Here is a 16,001-nt window from a genome sequence, read left to right on the forward strand (position 1 = left end):
TCGCGAAAAAGCTCGAAATTATCGCGTCCTATTGAAATCTCGCTTCAAATTTTATATAATTAATATTTTCCATCGATGTAAAAGTCTCGCTTTTAAAACGGCGCAAATTTTTATTCCCATCGTCTAAAAAATAATTGACGCACTTCTCTGGCAATATCTTCGAAAGAATTACAATCGAAAATTTCAAAGGGAAGTTCCAATGAGATTCAAGTTAAACAATAATCCCTCCCAATTTCCCTCTAAAAATTCTTCAAAAACGATCATTAATTCACGTCCAACCGTGAAGCATAAAAAGCAGAGAGCTGTTAAATAAAATACTTTTTATCGCGACGTTAATCAATTTTCCTCGGAAAATCGCAGACAAGGATAGCGAGTCCCGCGATCCAGGGGGATCCAGAATATTTTTGCCAGCATTTTAAGGTCGTTATCGCGACGATAGAATCGCCGGAAGGGGATTCTTGCCCCGAAACTGGGACACGCGCGATTCCTATCGATGAACAGACACTTTCGATATTTGGTTACAGTGGATACGTGAACACGAGGACGCTGCAGCTTCCGGGTTAACGATTATCGTATATTCTTGCTCGTTCGGTTGCCGTCGCCATTCCTCTGTCTCACATTACGTCGTACATCCCGCGGGGACAATTTTTTTCCGCGCCCTCGACGCCAGCCAACCCCTGTCGCCCTGGCTCCCCTTTTCCCGAAGAATCATTACGACTGTTCGGTCAATGGAGGATCGATTTACTGCATGCGAGAGGCCGCGGGTTTACGATCGGCCGATATGCATTTGGGACCATTGATGTCCGCGTTTCGATGGGAAAACGAAGGGGAAAAAGCGTTGATGATTTTACGCGTTAACGGGCGACACCTGCTGGACCAGGTGGCTGTAAAACAATCCGTGATAAATGTTAATGAACGCCTGGATTGCTGGAGGATGCTGAACCCTTGCGATATTTGCGCAGCTGATTACTCGTATGAGTGATTATCCTTTGTCGATGTATTTCATTTTTTTGTGATAATGGTTTAAGGAATAATACACACGAGCGATCCTTTGTATGTTTTTCTTTGTTTTCTTAATTATAAACAATGAAGACAGATACATGATCGCAACGAGATCGTGCGTTAAATATCGCTGGTGTGCATCAGGCTTAAAGCTGATTGAACGAGTCTAGTGAAGTGCTGGGATGGTTTTTTTTTTTTTTTCAATTATTGTGACTGAAGGTTTTGGAAATTTTGTGATCCCCGAAAAATTATTTTCTGAGAGATATAGTAATTATATTTTTAGAGTTTGTTATAGAGATATTTGAAATTAAACGCGTCTCTGCAATATGGATGAGTAGATAAAACGTATCAGTGTAAACGATCGCGAAAATCTATTTACGTTACTAAAATAATAAATTTCTCATGTCCATATGCAGGCTGGGTCAGAAGCAAATGTGCCGTCTCTACTAGGACTGCACCAAAATGCCATGACCCATATGAAATATTTAACGTGAAGTTGGCAATTCAGTACCAGACCGGGCAACATGATTTTGCATTAGAATAACGACCGCGCGTTTCGCGCGTCTCGGTGAACTTTAGTAGTAGAACGTGCGTTAAATAATACACAGGTTTCACGCGATATGTGAATTTCACGCGGTCGGTAATCAAGGAAAATTTCACTGCTAATTACCGGTAATTCCGTCGATTAACATTAAACGGACAAACGGCTATCGCGAATGGAACAGTAATGAGTCATCAGAGACGATCTTCGAAGGAACGATAATCGCACGTCCCATGAATATTTTGCTTTGATTACCGCTGTTACCAAACCGAAATTGTTACACGAATGATACGCGCGTTCCACTGGAGCCGATATGAATATTCCCGATTAATTTCCATCAAAACGATTCAATATTGACGGTTCGCGGTATCTGTTGCCCAATCGTTCGCGTTTCATTTTTTTTCCACTTCTGCTTCTTTCGCCCTGTCTCTTTTTTGCCCGATATCGCGAGTTTGATCCGCGAATCGGATCAGCGAAGCTTTCGCGCAGAAAATCACAGTCGATCGTCGCGTATTCGATGAGAGTATCACGTAATTGGTGTAAAAACTGTGTGTGAAGTAATATTATTTTACATTTTTCATTTAGTTTTTTATTCATATTTTCTTTAGGTCACTCGCGTGAATGGATGATAATGTTTGTGTTAGTTCATTACGAATGGAATGCAATATGCTGCACTTATTTGCAATTATCGCTCGTTTAATTTACACACGATGAACCGAGTTTTCTATTATGGATGTTTTATGGTAACTGTGTTCACTGATTCTATTTTATTCTTTCATACAAATATGCGAAGGTTTAAAGAAGTCTAGTGAAAATATTTAAAATTAGAATTTTCATAAATCTATGCAATTATAAATCCTATTAGAAATATATATAATCCAGATATGTGTAGTGATTTAATGACAAATTAATTATGAAATTTACTACGCATCTCCAGCTTTCACGTTTAACTCTTTTCCAGTTCTCTTAATTTTCATGCAAGAAATAAAATCTTGTTACGATCGAGACACGTGATTCAAATAATCCTCGAACAAATCTGTGAGCCACCATACTCCTACATATAATCCCGAGATTCCAAGCCGATTATAGAATCCTTTAAGCGACTAATAAATAAAAAACCAATATTCACAGCGGCAGCTGGTTCGTCGGTGGCAGCGAGCGTTTCATCGATCGCTAATAACCCTCGGAAAAAGATAATAATTTGTCAGAGACGTTACACGGGGGACTGGTGATGAAATATTCGTCGGTTCCATGCGTACGTCTGGTAATCATGCGAATCGCTATGTCGTTTTCGATCAACGTCACGATCGGCGATGCAGACGACAGATGTCAGTCTATCAGTCGATGTTAATGGGATATTTTTCCGTAATATGGCGGCGATATAATTGAGTTAAGCGACCGCTTCGTTATTTATTCTCGCGACGGCGTCACGCTCGTTCATCTGAAGGCGAAATAACACGTCGACAGTGGAATTTGCACGTGGCTGAGATATACGTTCGAGAGGATCGCGAAGGCTTTAGCTGGTCCAGTTACGGGGGAACGCTTAGACGCTCGAATTGAATTTAGACTTTCAAATTAAGCTGCTTTGTCCCGAGCCTCGCAGCTCGGTCGTATTAATTGAAGGATACTCGTGAAGGATATTCCAACGGAGATAAGCGAAGCTTTCTTGCGAGCGATCGTAAAACACACCCCGTTGGAACGAAAGCTGCTGTGGATCGGTTGAAAATAAATTTGCCAGGCGGGGGTGCGCGGCATTAAGCCGTGTTCCCACGATTGTGCTTCATAATGGACACTGTTGAAGCATTTAAGTTACGTTTTAGGAAGTGTTTCCTACTTCTGTAAGAAATATGTGAAGAGTAAAAGGTTTTTAATTTTTATTTGACTGTGCAAAGTAGTTTTTAATACATATCATTTTTAGTTTTAGTTGAATTTTTTGAAAATTTATTGTGAATGTTATAGCTAAACGCATAATCTTAGAAAAATTTCACTGTGTTCTACCGAATAAAATACATCCCATTAGGAAGCTTGGGCATGAATTATCGATTGATTTTGATATAAAGTGAGCTCGTATATTCGGGGAGTAAAAACGATTAAAAAGATAAACAGGGCTTGGGATTAAACCATTTACTTGTTAATTGCTGCTTAACTGTAATCGATTTTATGTTAAGCTGTTTCTGTATTTTTACGTAATGCTGGTTTTCACGTACAGTCAAATAAAATTTTCGGTTTGTTGAAAGCTAAATTTCTACATGACCTGAATATAATTTTGTGATTTCTATAGATTTTTACTCGTCATACACAAATCTGTACTCTCACTCAAAGAAAGGGGGAAATTCGATTTACATATAGTACGTGCCTTTTCATTCGAAGTTCATGAAATCGAGGTTAAACGTTGACCTACATATAACTGAAATTCCATTTCCCAGTTCTAATGCCTATGACAGATGTATTCGCACTTAATTTCCAGTGCAATTATCGATACCATATTCGTCCGTGTAATGGCTTGGAATACGTTGATTCGTCATTCTTTGTCACGAATCACCAATTTCGCGCTGTTCAATTTAAAAGCAAGTTTGTTTAATGTCGTACTTTTGCATATTTATTCTCGCGCAAATAAAAAACTACCTACTATATAATAAAACATAATATCCTACTAATTGCAAGACAATTAAAAAGTAATCATTTCAGTCAACCAATGAAATAATTACTCTCTCCATAGAGAGCATTTATCAGCATGTTGCGAATTAATTAAAAATAAAACATGCAATTCCTTGGTTTAAATATCATGTTCATTAAAAACAAGTGTAGGATTACGAGAACAATTTGGAACTAATGAAGGTCGGGAAGCCAAAAGACAATAGAAACTGGGGAACACGGACTTCTTTTTTCTTTCGCGGGCTGCGCTTACAAAAAGAGTACAATGGCGAACTCCTTTCTCCGCTGATTTTATATTTCCCTTCCCGGTTTGGCGTCGCAGTAATTTTTAATGTTATATCTTTTCCAAACATGGCGTGCACTTCCTGACTAGGAAAGGCTCACAGGACTAACGAGCCACGAACCTTTCGCGGAAAATGAATCTACGTTGATGCGATTTTAATAACACGAAAGTGCCCCTCTTACAGCTTGATATTATCTGCTTACCCGCTTTTTATCGTTGCTTTAGGAAAGAATGATTTAGCTAGACTATTACCTACCCATCCTTTCCAGAAAATTATGTGGATTTTCAGAGTATGGCGAGAAATAGTGGAAATTACCATTTATATTGCTATATGTATGAAATATTAAATTAAGAACATCAAAGGCTATCATCGGATTTTTCTATAAAATGCGAAATATTTCTTTCTTTAGAGATTACTGGATAATGATAAAATATTGAATAACCAATTTTAATATTTATAAGGACGAATGTTCTCAAATATTTACGCTTCTACTATTATTCTAATATGATCTAATACATATTTTTAATTAGTCGATTTCATTAGAAACGTATAATGAGAAAATTCAATATATTCGTTACTGAAAATTATTTTAAAATGATTTTTCTGCTAGGAAAGTCGTGGAAGTAGAATAGCACCGTGCGTGGTCAGACATCGATAAGTAGTTCCTGCAGTGGCTGCGTTTAATAATATATGAAGCTTTTTGAAATGTACAGAGCTTATTTGAAGGTAGTATTCAGTTTTGCAAGAAAGGAAAAGTAAGGTTTACATAAAAATGTAGAAAAAATTCTATATCGTTTTGAAAACCTCGAGTAGTACTTTCGTACTTCAATATTTCAGAAATATTCACATTATCCTAAAAACAGTTTGCATTTCAAGAACGAGTTTAACAGGGAAGTTCGACAAGTTTGGAAAATAAATAACAGTAAACATCAAGATGGAAACTGCGTATCTTCAATAAATCAAACACATAATGTCCAGTTAGTTTATGTATTTATTCGTCAGCATGCATTACGAGTATGAAACCTTCAAGAGAAAAATATTAACCTGATACGGATAGAAATTTATCAAATTACCATTTAATATTATTCACAATGTATGACGTGTCTGTGTTTAGAAGGGTAGTAGTCACTTATTAAATCTGTTCTCGGTTTTTAACTCCCTTTTAACTAACAGATATTTCTGTATCATGAAAATTAATAGTCGATACGGTGGATCACAATTAAACGTGTTGTATATCGATAAAATTTAAGTGGAAATAGAAGTTTTATTTATTGAAGAACCACATTCGTTAAATATACACTACTTTCGTTCGATTACACCGCTAACAATACTTTTTCACAATTTGAACGTCAGAGAACGAGCACTCTACAAATTTCATTCAGCCGAGGCTTCGGTAACAGCCACTTAAGTTAATATCGTTTGAATCATTGGCGGTAGGTTATAGTAGCTGCGATATCGATTCCACGTTATCGCATTTACCTTCGATAAACCGTTCACATCTTTCCTAATGAGCATTTGCTGGGATGAAAGACGGGATTTTTGATCGGTTATTACGCGTACACGAGGATTTCGCGTATAATCCTACCGCTCAATCGGTTTAGTAATTATCGACGAACAGCTAGTTAGTGGAAGGTGAAGCGAATGCTCTTCATTAACCCTGCACAACTATTATACTAATTACAGTAAATATCCACACAATTCCATTCTCTATTTTGAAAAAATTCATACAACAAACATTTAAAAAATCATTGGAAATTTCATTAAACAATTCTGCAGAAACACTAAATGAGCAAAACTTTCAAATAAGTACTATGGACACTTTCCTGAAGTATACAGATACTTTAGTATCGCGATATACTTTAGTACCTACGTCTTGCTTTATTAAATTTAATAACAATTATTTTAAAACGACATCGAATTTTTGTGAAATACTATGAAAATCTTAAGAGAAGCCTGGAATATAACATCGAAATTTTTCTTCAGTGTTTCATTAATGTATAATTATTTTATAAATGACTAAAACTTTGGAACATAATATTCAAAGACATAATTACTCATAATCATCGACTAAGAAAGATCAGGAAGCTAGAATATTCTTTAAAAAAAGTTTCTCCGAATCGGATGCGAACCCAGTAGAAATTCCGCGATGCATGCGCGAAGAATGCGTCGAAACTTTCCCCGGGTTGAAATCGTTTCAACCCCCTTCATCCCCGAGGCAACGACGCTTTCTTCGGGGACATTTCTTTCCCCGCGGAAAAGGCCTCTTATCGTCAGTGATTACGACTTTTTAACGGGGATTTCCTCCCCCCTTTCACCCACCCCCCTTTTCTCGTCTTATCTGCGCGCAGTTCTCGTTTCCTTTGCCCTTCTGGTTGCTCTTACCACCCTCGAAGACCGCTTTTCGAACGTTTCCGCGGTTGTAACTGGATTCACTCCCTCGGTCTCTCCGGGGCGCTATCGCCGTCAACCCCTTTGCAACCTCGTCGAACTGAGCTCTCGTTCCTCATCTCTCGTTTTTTTTCCCCCCTTTAACTTTGAATTCGATTTGCATACGAAAGAATGCCATTCCACGCTCGCGGGGGCCCTCTCCTTTCTCACCTCGGGCACGATGGTCCGTTTCTTGAAGCGTTCTCGACCGAGGTCCACTCGAGGACAGTTCTGTGTCATGCAAATTCTATTATTGTGACCGCTGTTGGACCCGTCTGACGCGTTCGTTCTTTTAGCGTCGCTCTTTTGCACGATTGCCGCAACGTCGTTGACACGGCTCGAGGGCTCGAGGATGATTCTTTGGTAGACTTTCCTTGGGCAGGTCGTCGCTGGTCAGTTTCTGTCGAGTCAGGAAGGAGATTACGTATACAAAACAGCCATTATTACTTTACTAGATTTGTGTCAGATTTTAGTGGGGACATTTGGCTTGTTGAGAGACCAAAGTAATTCACTATACTTTTGGAATTTTGTTACATTTTAGTGTTAATCTTTAGTTTTTAATATTCTGTACTTACACTTTTGTTTTGTGGAGTTAATCGATTTGGCAAATGAGCGGCTTATTTAGTTAATAGTTAAACACTGACCATAAATATATAGATAACTGAAATTATTCTGAGGAAGCAGTACACGAAACAGTAGCTGCTCTGAATACATATCTATAACATGAAATTACTGTTCAGCATTGATTGTGTGGTACGTGATATAGAATAGGTCTTGTTAACAGTGTCCGTAATTGTATTTCTGCAGTTGTTGAACGTGAGAGCACCTCGTTGTTACCTTGTTCCTCAGACAAATATTATATGTAAATATGTTTTTGTTCGCAGTACCTCCAAACATAGAAGACTACCAGACCTCGTCGGACGCCATTGTGCGAGAGGATGCCAATGTGAGTCTGACATGCAAAGCGACTGGAAGTCCGAAGCCAAATATAAGCTGGAAGAGGGATGATGGTTCCAAGATCTCGATCAACAAAACTTATTCGGGTGAATATACTTCTCGCTTTTTTTTCGTCTATTGTTTTTTTTAGTAGTCCATCGTGCGTATAGCCCTTACTATTTCTCACTCGATAAAAATATGATGTTTAAGGTAAATGTCCCAGTAGTTAACCATGTTCTAATATCTAAACACTAACGTTAATTTTATTCAATTTTTGGTTTAGATTTTAATGTGTTAGGTGACCTAATTAAAAATATGAACTAGTGTTATAAAATAGTATCTTTACTTTCTGGGACCTCATGATTAAAGTCTCTTAAGCGTTTAGGTATTGGGACATTTACTTTACATCAATATCAATGCTTTTGCTGTGCTCTATCCTGCAATTTTTATGGAAACTTTACTTGCATTCTTTTTTATATATTCTAAGCCTAGTAAATAACCAGCAATTGGCAGTTTTCAAACTATTCTAATTGCATAGAACGAGACAAAAGACATATTTATCTTTTTCCTCAAAACATTGGCGTCGATTTGTGGCCAGATTTCGATAGATTTGTCACACGTGCGCGGCAATTAAAAATAATGATATTCGTCTGGCTTCTGTCCTAAGATCAAACGTGACGGCTGGAAAACTGTCAGCCGGAAAAGCTGTCACAGGGGGAACGGTAGGGTTGCTTCGTGAAAGGGAAACACGCGAACGATAGTGCGATTAATGCAAAAAGAAGAGGACGAATATTAAAAAAGCGAGACGAAGGAAAGTGTTCCTCATTAACGTAGCGCGCATTTCGAGGATTCAGGAAATGGGTTCGTGCATACGCGTAGATTCGATGCCGCTAACGACAACTAGATAAAAATTACGTAGCGTAATTATCTTAGCCGCGGGAATTTGAAAAACGAATCGCCAAGTTCTTTTCGCGCCTGTTAACGAGTCGTAGCACACACTAATTTATGCAGATAAATAAGGGGCGGTTCAGCTTGGAACGAGCCTTTGAAACTTGCCACCGTGAAAATTGAAGCGTTGAAGAATTAAAGCCTTTGGAGGGACGAAAAATTCACTTTGGCTGTAAATTCTACGATAGGGTGCATCATCGTGTTGAAAGAAACTGTGAAAGGAAACTTGCGCTGAAGAAATGTTTAACTAGGACAGAGCATGCGCAATTAACGAACCCTTCTAAATATTAGATAGTTGTGAAATAGGTGACTGAATAAATAACGAAAAAACGAATTACGTTCCTGACATAAAATTAACGCAAAGTTGGAATAGTTTACATGAAACAAACTATTCATTTCATTAACCCTCCTCTTCCCTCGTATTGCTCGTCAATTAATTAAGAATGGGTTGGTAAAGGAAGTGTTACGTAGTACATGCTCTTCTACTTTTCAGAAATAGCATGGAATAAATCAGATGATCATATACAGTAATGAACTTTCAGTTTCTAAAACCGACAGGAGTCATATCGATTTGTCAAACTTCTTGAAATAATTTTATTTGAGCGAATGGAATAATATATGAATACAGATTCAACTTCTTTCTCTTCACTTTGCCTGTTTATTAAAATGGAATCATTCGTCTGTCAATTAGCGCTTCATTTCGTGGCTTTTAGCTTTCGTCTGTTGTGGAAGGAAATTAAGAAAGCAGAATTGTCTATCAAAATGAAAGCATTCACTTTTAATGGTTTCAGTGCCGGAATGGAATGGCGAAACGCTGGAAATCACGCGGATCTCCAGATTAGACATGGGTGTTTATTTATGCATCGCCAGCAATGGTGTACCTCCAGCTGTCAGCAAGCAAATCAAAGTCTCCGTTGACTGTGAGTGAAATTTTAATTTTTTCTTCAATCGTTATAATCAGATTACTTTCTTTACAGGAAAACGAAATTTTATTCCGCGAGTACTGCATGGTATTTAAAATGATAAAAGTATATCTAATTATTTTTTACGATTAGATTAGACAACTGTTCGATAATAATCATGGTGACAATTTGAATTGTGTTAAATCTGAAATTAAAATTGTATTGCTAAATGAGAGAATGGAAAGTTCTCCAGTGTATAAATTGGAAAATATTCGGACTTTAATTTTACATGAAAAATCCATTATTAAATTTAGTCTGAATGGTTGTAATGCTCTTAACTATACACAATTTCATTTCTGCATGCAAATTTTATAGACTTGTTACATCGATGAAAAAATTCTGTCAGTCATTTTTGAAACAATTGTGAATTACGAAAAACATTTCTGATGATCTATCACCAAATCCGTGAATATTATACAGGATGAACTGTACGTCCCACTTCAGACAGAAAAAAAATATTCGTAGGGAATGGGGAGAGGGATTAATTATGACACATTATATTCTACAAAGCTCCATCATTAAATGTACTAATACACTGACTCACAGATTCGTCCATACATGTTTCGAATGTTCATTAATAATTTTAAAAACCACTATGGTGAATTCTCTTTTCAATCTGTCTCATTTCCAGTTGCTACATACTTGCATTCAATTTCTATTTCATTTCAAGAATTTTAATACGAGAAGTAAAATGCGTACAGAATTTAGATAAACGAATTAAATAGAAATAAATAAACGAAATAAAATATTACACATAAATATGAGAAATGAGAACTTCGCTACTCTTAGTAATAAAAACAATCACCCCCCACTAAAAAATCGTAACATCCAGTTATCGTTACATCTAATAGCCTTCGACAGTTTCGTAAAGAACCAGTGTCCATCGACGGTCCTCTAGGCGCACAAATGAACAGAGAGTATTCCCTTTGCCTAAGACACGTGTGGAAGCGTGAAACACGATGTGACTTCGCGATACGATGCGCATTCCGTCGTCCGCAAAGGGAGGTGGTCGCCGCGGCAAAGGGATTGAGAAGAGGGCATACAATTTAATAATAGAGAAAGGTGTCCGGCAACAAAGCGAGTCTTTGCTGCTTACGCTCTGCCTCGTCCCGATGAAGGGCCATGGGGTGAGGAGATAAGTGAGGACGTCGGGACGAGAGGGACAGAGAAATGGCGCGGGAGCGAAAGAGTGAAAGCGGATGGCGTGGAGGGTGAAGAGCTGCCCGAGCGGGGCATAAAAGTAAGCTCGGGCGAACCGCGACACACCATTACCGTTTCCAGCCCGTGTACTTGCCTATTGTTACGTTACCGCTTCTCCTAAATACTGAGCGCGTGCCTTTCCGCGTAAGGGGTTGCGCCACCACCCTTTGTCGCTTCTTTCTTCCGTTCCCTTTCCTGCAGCTCATTCGTAGCCCGAGTGTTATCGAAACGCAGGGTTTGAACATTTTTTTATTTTCCTTTGTTCCTGAGTTGCTCAGGGAGTGTTGGTTACGAGATCACTGGGGACAGGCACAAGGTACTGTTCAGAGCTGGTACACTTGTATCTGGAAAATATAGGGTAGCACGATTATTTTTTCTATGGTATTATTTCTAATTGGATATACCTAACACATTAGAACTTGGGTATAAAATTAAATAAAATGAACGTTAATGTTCAGCCATCGGGACATGATCAACTACTGGGACATTTACTGTAGGGGTAGAGTGATTTCATGGAAAGGATTGGAGCTTAGGCTTGGGTTTTTCGAAATGAAGGTTTACCAGAATCAAAGAGAGACTTTCCTGATTCATTAGTAGGAGTTTCCTTTTTCGAGGGACGGAACGAATTAACGGATATATGTAGATTTGGATCCAGTGACCAGTTACGTGGAGTTCTGGTTTAATAAAAGTGACGTTTTATTGAGATGTCGTGTGCTACTCGGCCTTTTTGATGCTCGCGTGATTAAAAGAGTTGATTACTGGGGAAATGACATTAAGGGAAAGCTTCGGTTGCCGAGATGATATTAACTCGTCAGCGATCATGCTTTGTTGGATTACGTATGGTGCATTTTATACATTTCTGGTTGGGAGTTAAATATTTGTTATTTAATTTCGATGATTATTTATCATTCTGTTCTTATTTGTTGCTCTCATTATTTTAACACGGAAGTTGGGATCGTGTAGAGGATAAGTTCTCAGAAACTATGCGAAGGTGCATAACTCGTTTTATGCATCAGACATGCACATTCTTTGTCAATTCTGCCGCTACGAGTTTACTTGTTTATGAGAACAAAGCAAGCTTAGCGCACTCGGCAATGTTTGCCAGGTAGATTCACGAGTCGAAAAGACTCAAAGTGATTTTTATACGAATTCCCTCACGAAAACAGCATAAAATGCATTCATATTTTCCTGTCGTTCCTAATGAGTTAAAACACAATCACTTAAAAAGCTCTTTATTGTACAATAACTTTCACAGTACTTTACCATAATTACTAAAATGTACATTTCCCAGATTTTCCAAAAAGATCACTGTTCAGTCATTTATATAAACGTCAAAAAATTTCACAAAAATATCGCCAGTAATAATGCCCCTCATTCTGCATTTAAAAACACATAAACAATCTCGCCATAAAACGATTTCCCAGGCAGGCGCGGGAGGCTTGCCAATCTCCCCAGGCGAGGCTGCGTAAAAAACGAACGATCCACCGCGTGCCACCCGCGAGCGAAATTAATGTCCCGATCCAAGTCGCTCGTGATCCGAAAATTAAAGCAAAAGGCGCACCCTTTGTCGCGGACACGACAGAACAGGGGCGTAAAAACATCTTGACGAGGGTCCACGTGGGGCACAATCTTCCGGTGGCTGTGCCGCGTCGTAAGAAAATTGAGCCGCGACGTTAAAGGATACGAAAACCAAGGAGTTATCCCCTTAGTTAAAACGAGACTAATTAATTTAGCGTCGCTCCGTAAAGAACCGTCGAATTGCGATTCAAGGCTCGACGCGGCGGGGCACGGCGTTCTCGGGCGTGGAGACGCAGAGGGGTGGTTTGGGGGATGTTTTTGCCGTGGGGCCTCCCCGCGGATGCGTGGGGGAGATTATCCTTTTAGGCGTCCTTTAATTCCATTTGTAGCTGGTGCTCCGAGCAAAGGCTTTTGTCAACGAGTATTACCCCGAGCCCTTTGAAGTCAAATTGCGATCGAATAATGTAATAGTTCTGTCCGCGATATGCATTACTGGCGTAGGCTGGAATTGAATAAGAAATTCGCGGAAGGAAAATATAATTTCCCGCGTGAAACGTCGGGTGGTTGGGCAGGGAGAAGGGTTTGTAACGAGGGGATTGTTCCCCGATTGTTCTGGCAGTTATTGAGGCGGCTCATTAACTTACTACTGGAGCGAATTATTGTGGGAAATATGAAGGGTCCAGAGCAGATGTTGGAATACATTGTAGTATGTGTGGGGGTGCATTCAGAAATTTGTGCAATTGGTAGTATTTGTCACATAGACAGTAATGTGGATGGATGAGAGGGATCGGTTCTGTGTCGACTTTGTTGGAGGTGGTACACAATTGTGTGTTATGAAATAATTTTAGCAGAATTTTTAGATTACAATTTTGTTTAATGATTTATTAACATAGATTCTGGGAAAAGTATAACAACTTCCGCTTCTTGCATCGTCTCAACACAATCTTCTTTACTTTATAATTGATGTAGATCTACAACCTTGATATTATCATCAAGAATTATTAAATGAAGAGCGATAATTGGAGCACGTTTCCTTGTTTTTTATGTGCTTGAAGGAAGATTAATTAAAAAGTCAGACAAATTACGATGACATTACAAGTTTACGAGCTAAAAAACTAACCCCCTCTCCTGATGGTCCATCGTTTCCTCACCAGGTACCTTAACGTTATTGTAGCTCGGCAATTATAGTCGCTTTAATCCTTCGACCCTCAATGAAACACTTGGCGAGGGTCACGTACAAGCCGCCAATCCTCGAGCGAACTTAGGAAAAATTAAATCTTGGAAACGCCAGGGCCATAAGATTGCGTTACGAACTGAGGTATTACAGTTACACGAATCTTAAAATTTTCCACAATTACTTCCGACGTTCCTGTAATGTTTTGACATGCGGATTTAGTCAATTATTGAGAGATAAGAAAAGTGTAATTTTCGAAGTTTTTGTATTGTGAAATATTAGAGGAAAGTGGTTTTCCTTCCGAAACAGTCTCTCGAATAGAGCTACTTGTTCTGATAAATGTTTAAATTTAAAAACCTTCAAACGGTCAAATTTCCAGACATTCAAATATTCAATTTTCAAACTTTCAAATTTTCAAATTTTCAAACTTTCAAATATTCAATTTTCAAATTTTCAAACTTTCAAATATTCCGATTTTTGCATTAAAAAATTTCAAATTATTACCTATTCCTCGATATCTAAATCTGTTTCTATTGACATAGAATTTTCAGATTATTACCTATTTATCGATACCTATCTAAATCTGCTTCGATTAACAATTCAGGTCACAAACCTGGCGCAATATGTGCCGCAAATACAATTACGAATCAATACCCCAGATACTCAAATCTCACTACCAAAGAACAAATATCGATCTTCCAGACTCTTCCTTCCCGCGGAGCTCTACGAAATTCTTTATCCCCTGAAACCAATGACCATCGTTCGGCCCAGTTCCAATAATGCTTCTACATTCAGGGCAGGGCCAGGCGACAGCGAAATACATACAGCAGTTTTGCACCCGCGGCGGAGCCCCTTTTTGCTTTGGCTCGCTTTAATCAATCCTTTATAAACGGTCGCCGCGAAACGCGGCCCATTTATTCGGCAGCGTGTCCATTCATTTTTGAACATGCACGCATACTTCGTGCTCGTATCAAAGAGGGGGGCAGCGTTCCGCAAAGCCACGCGTTATCGATCGCTCGTAATCTACGGTGTGCTGGGAGAGCTAGGAGCCTAGGACCTGGAGCTATAAGTCGCCGTTTTTTAATTTGGACACGGCGGCCACAGTTAATGGCCGTCGCGCACGGACCTCTGCGGGCGAATCTGCTGGTGAATCTGCTGGCGGGACGGTAATTTTTCGCGGGACAGAAGCTCCGAGGACGAAGCGGGAAATCTGTTGGGAAAATGAGGGGGACGAGCGCTGGGACCAGCTCGGCTTTCGTGGTTGGCTTCTTGGCCAGGCCGCGTTTACTGATTTACACGCCGCGATTCGTTCTTCATTGTTCCTCTGGACCAGTTGTTTTCGCTCTTTGGCGGGGAAGGAGAATTCTCAGCTTTCGGTTGAAGTGGTTCATGGTGTCCAAATGTACTATTTGCTATGCGTTTTTCGAGTACTTTTGATGTTTTATTATGTGGAATTAGGTCGGCGAGTTTTGTTATGCTAAGGTTTGAAATGTTGTATAATATTTGTAGATACGTATGTAGCGAAATTATTGAATGTTTCGTAAAGCTTAGGGTCTTATCTGACGCCCACAATAAATCAGTCGTAAAAGGGATTTTTAGAATTCTCAGCTTTGGGTTGAAGTGACTCATGGTGTCCAAATGAACTGTTTCATAGGTTTCTTTTTAGTGTCTTCGATGCTTTATTTTGTAGAACAGATTAAAGTGGGAGATACTATTTTTACATCACTTTTACATCATTTTTACATCGAAGTATCCATTTGTGTCAGAGGTAAATATTTGGGGTAATAAATTGCCACGTATACGATATTCATCACTTTCGGGATGATTCTTGCAGAGCATGGTACATGTTTATCGACAGGAGCGAATTGACTGGCATATGCTCGTAAGCGTAATCGATCGATGGAACAATATACCTTGGCAACAAGTAATTCGTTTCGCGCACAGCGTTCGAGAATATGATATTTCAAGATTTTTATTTTATCGTGTTCAGAAAATAAGATTTCAGTCTTGTCAGGAGATCCCAGGATCAAATATTCAAAGGGAAGATACGTGCTTTAAAACGTACTTCTTTTATTATTCCGTTAGCATGTCAAAAGGAGCTGTAGACTTTATTTCACATTACGGAAACCTACACGATTCACATACTATTCTTTGCTACCTCGAATTTTCATCAATTTTTTAGCCCCAATCCTCAGATTTGTCGTCCTTATAATTTCTAATTCTCTGTGTACCATAGAAAGGGATGGTAAATCCTAACTGTCCCGTCGAATTATCAAGAAAGTATAAGAATAATTAAACATAATTCACTCTCGCCTCTCACAAGAAAATGTAACTGCAGTGCGATTATCATATTC

General features: G+C 38.8%; 1 protein-coding gene across 1 annotated transcript in view; it reads left to right on the forward strand.

Moving 5' to 3' along the window:
* The window catches only part of LOC143181142 (lachesin), a 245,442-nt gene that overhangs the window by 136,866 nt on the left and 92,575 nt on the right, over nucleotides 1-16,001 (forward strand). Inside the window, exons 4-5 of the mRNA XM_076381397.1 lie at nucleotides 7,794-7,952; nucleotides 9,585-9,713. Of these exons, the coding sequence (XP_076237512.1) occupies nucleotides 7,794-7,952; nucleotides 9,585-9,713 (288 nt within the window). The remainder of the gene's footprint in view (nucleotides 1-7,793; nucleotides 7,953-9,584; nucleotides 9,714-16,001) is intronic.

This window comes from Calliopsis andreniformis, chromosome 6, assembly GCF_051401765.1.
Source record: "Calliopsis andreniformis isolate RMS-2024a chromosome 6, iyCalAndr_principal, whole genome shotgun sequence".
Taxonomy (NCBI): domain Eukaryota; kingdom Metazoa; phylum Arthropoda; class Insecta; order Hymenoptera; family Andrenidae; genus Calliopsis; species Calliopsis andreniformis.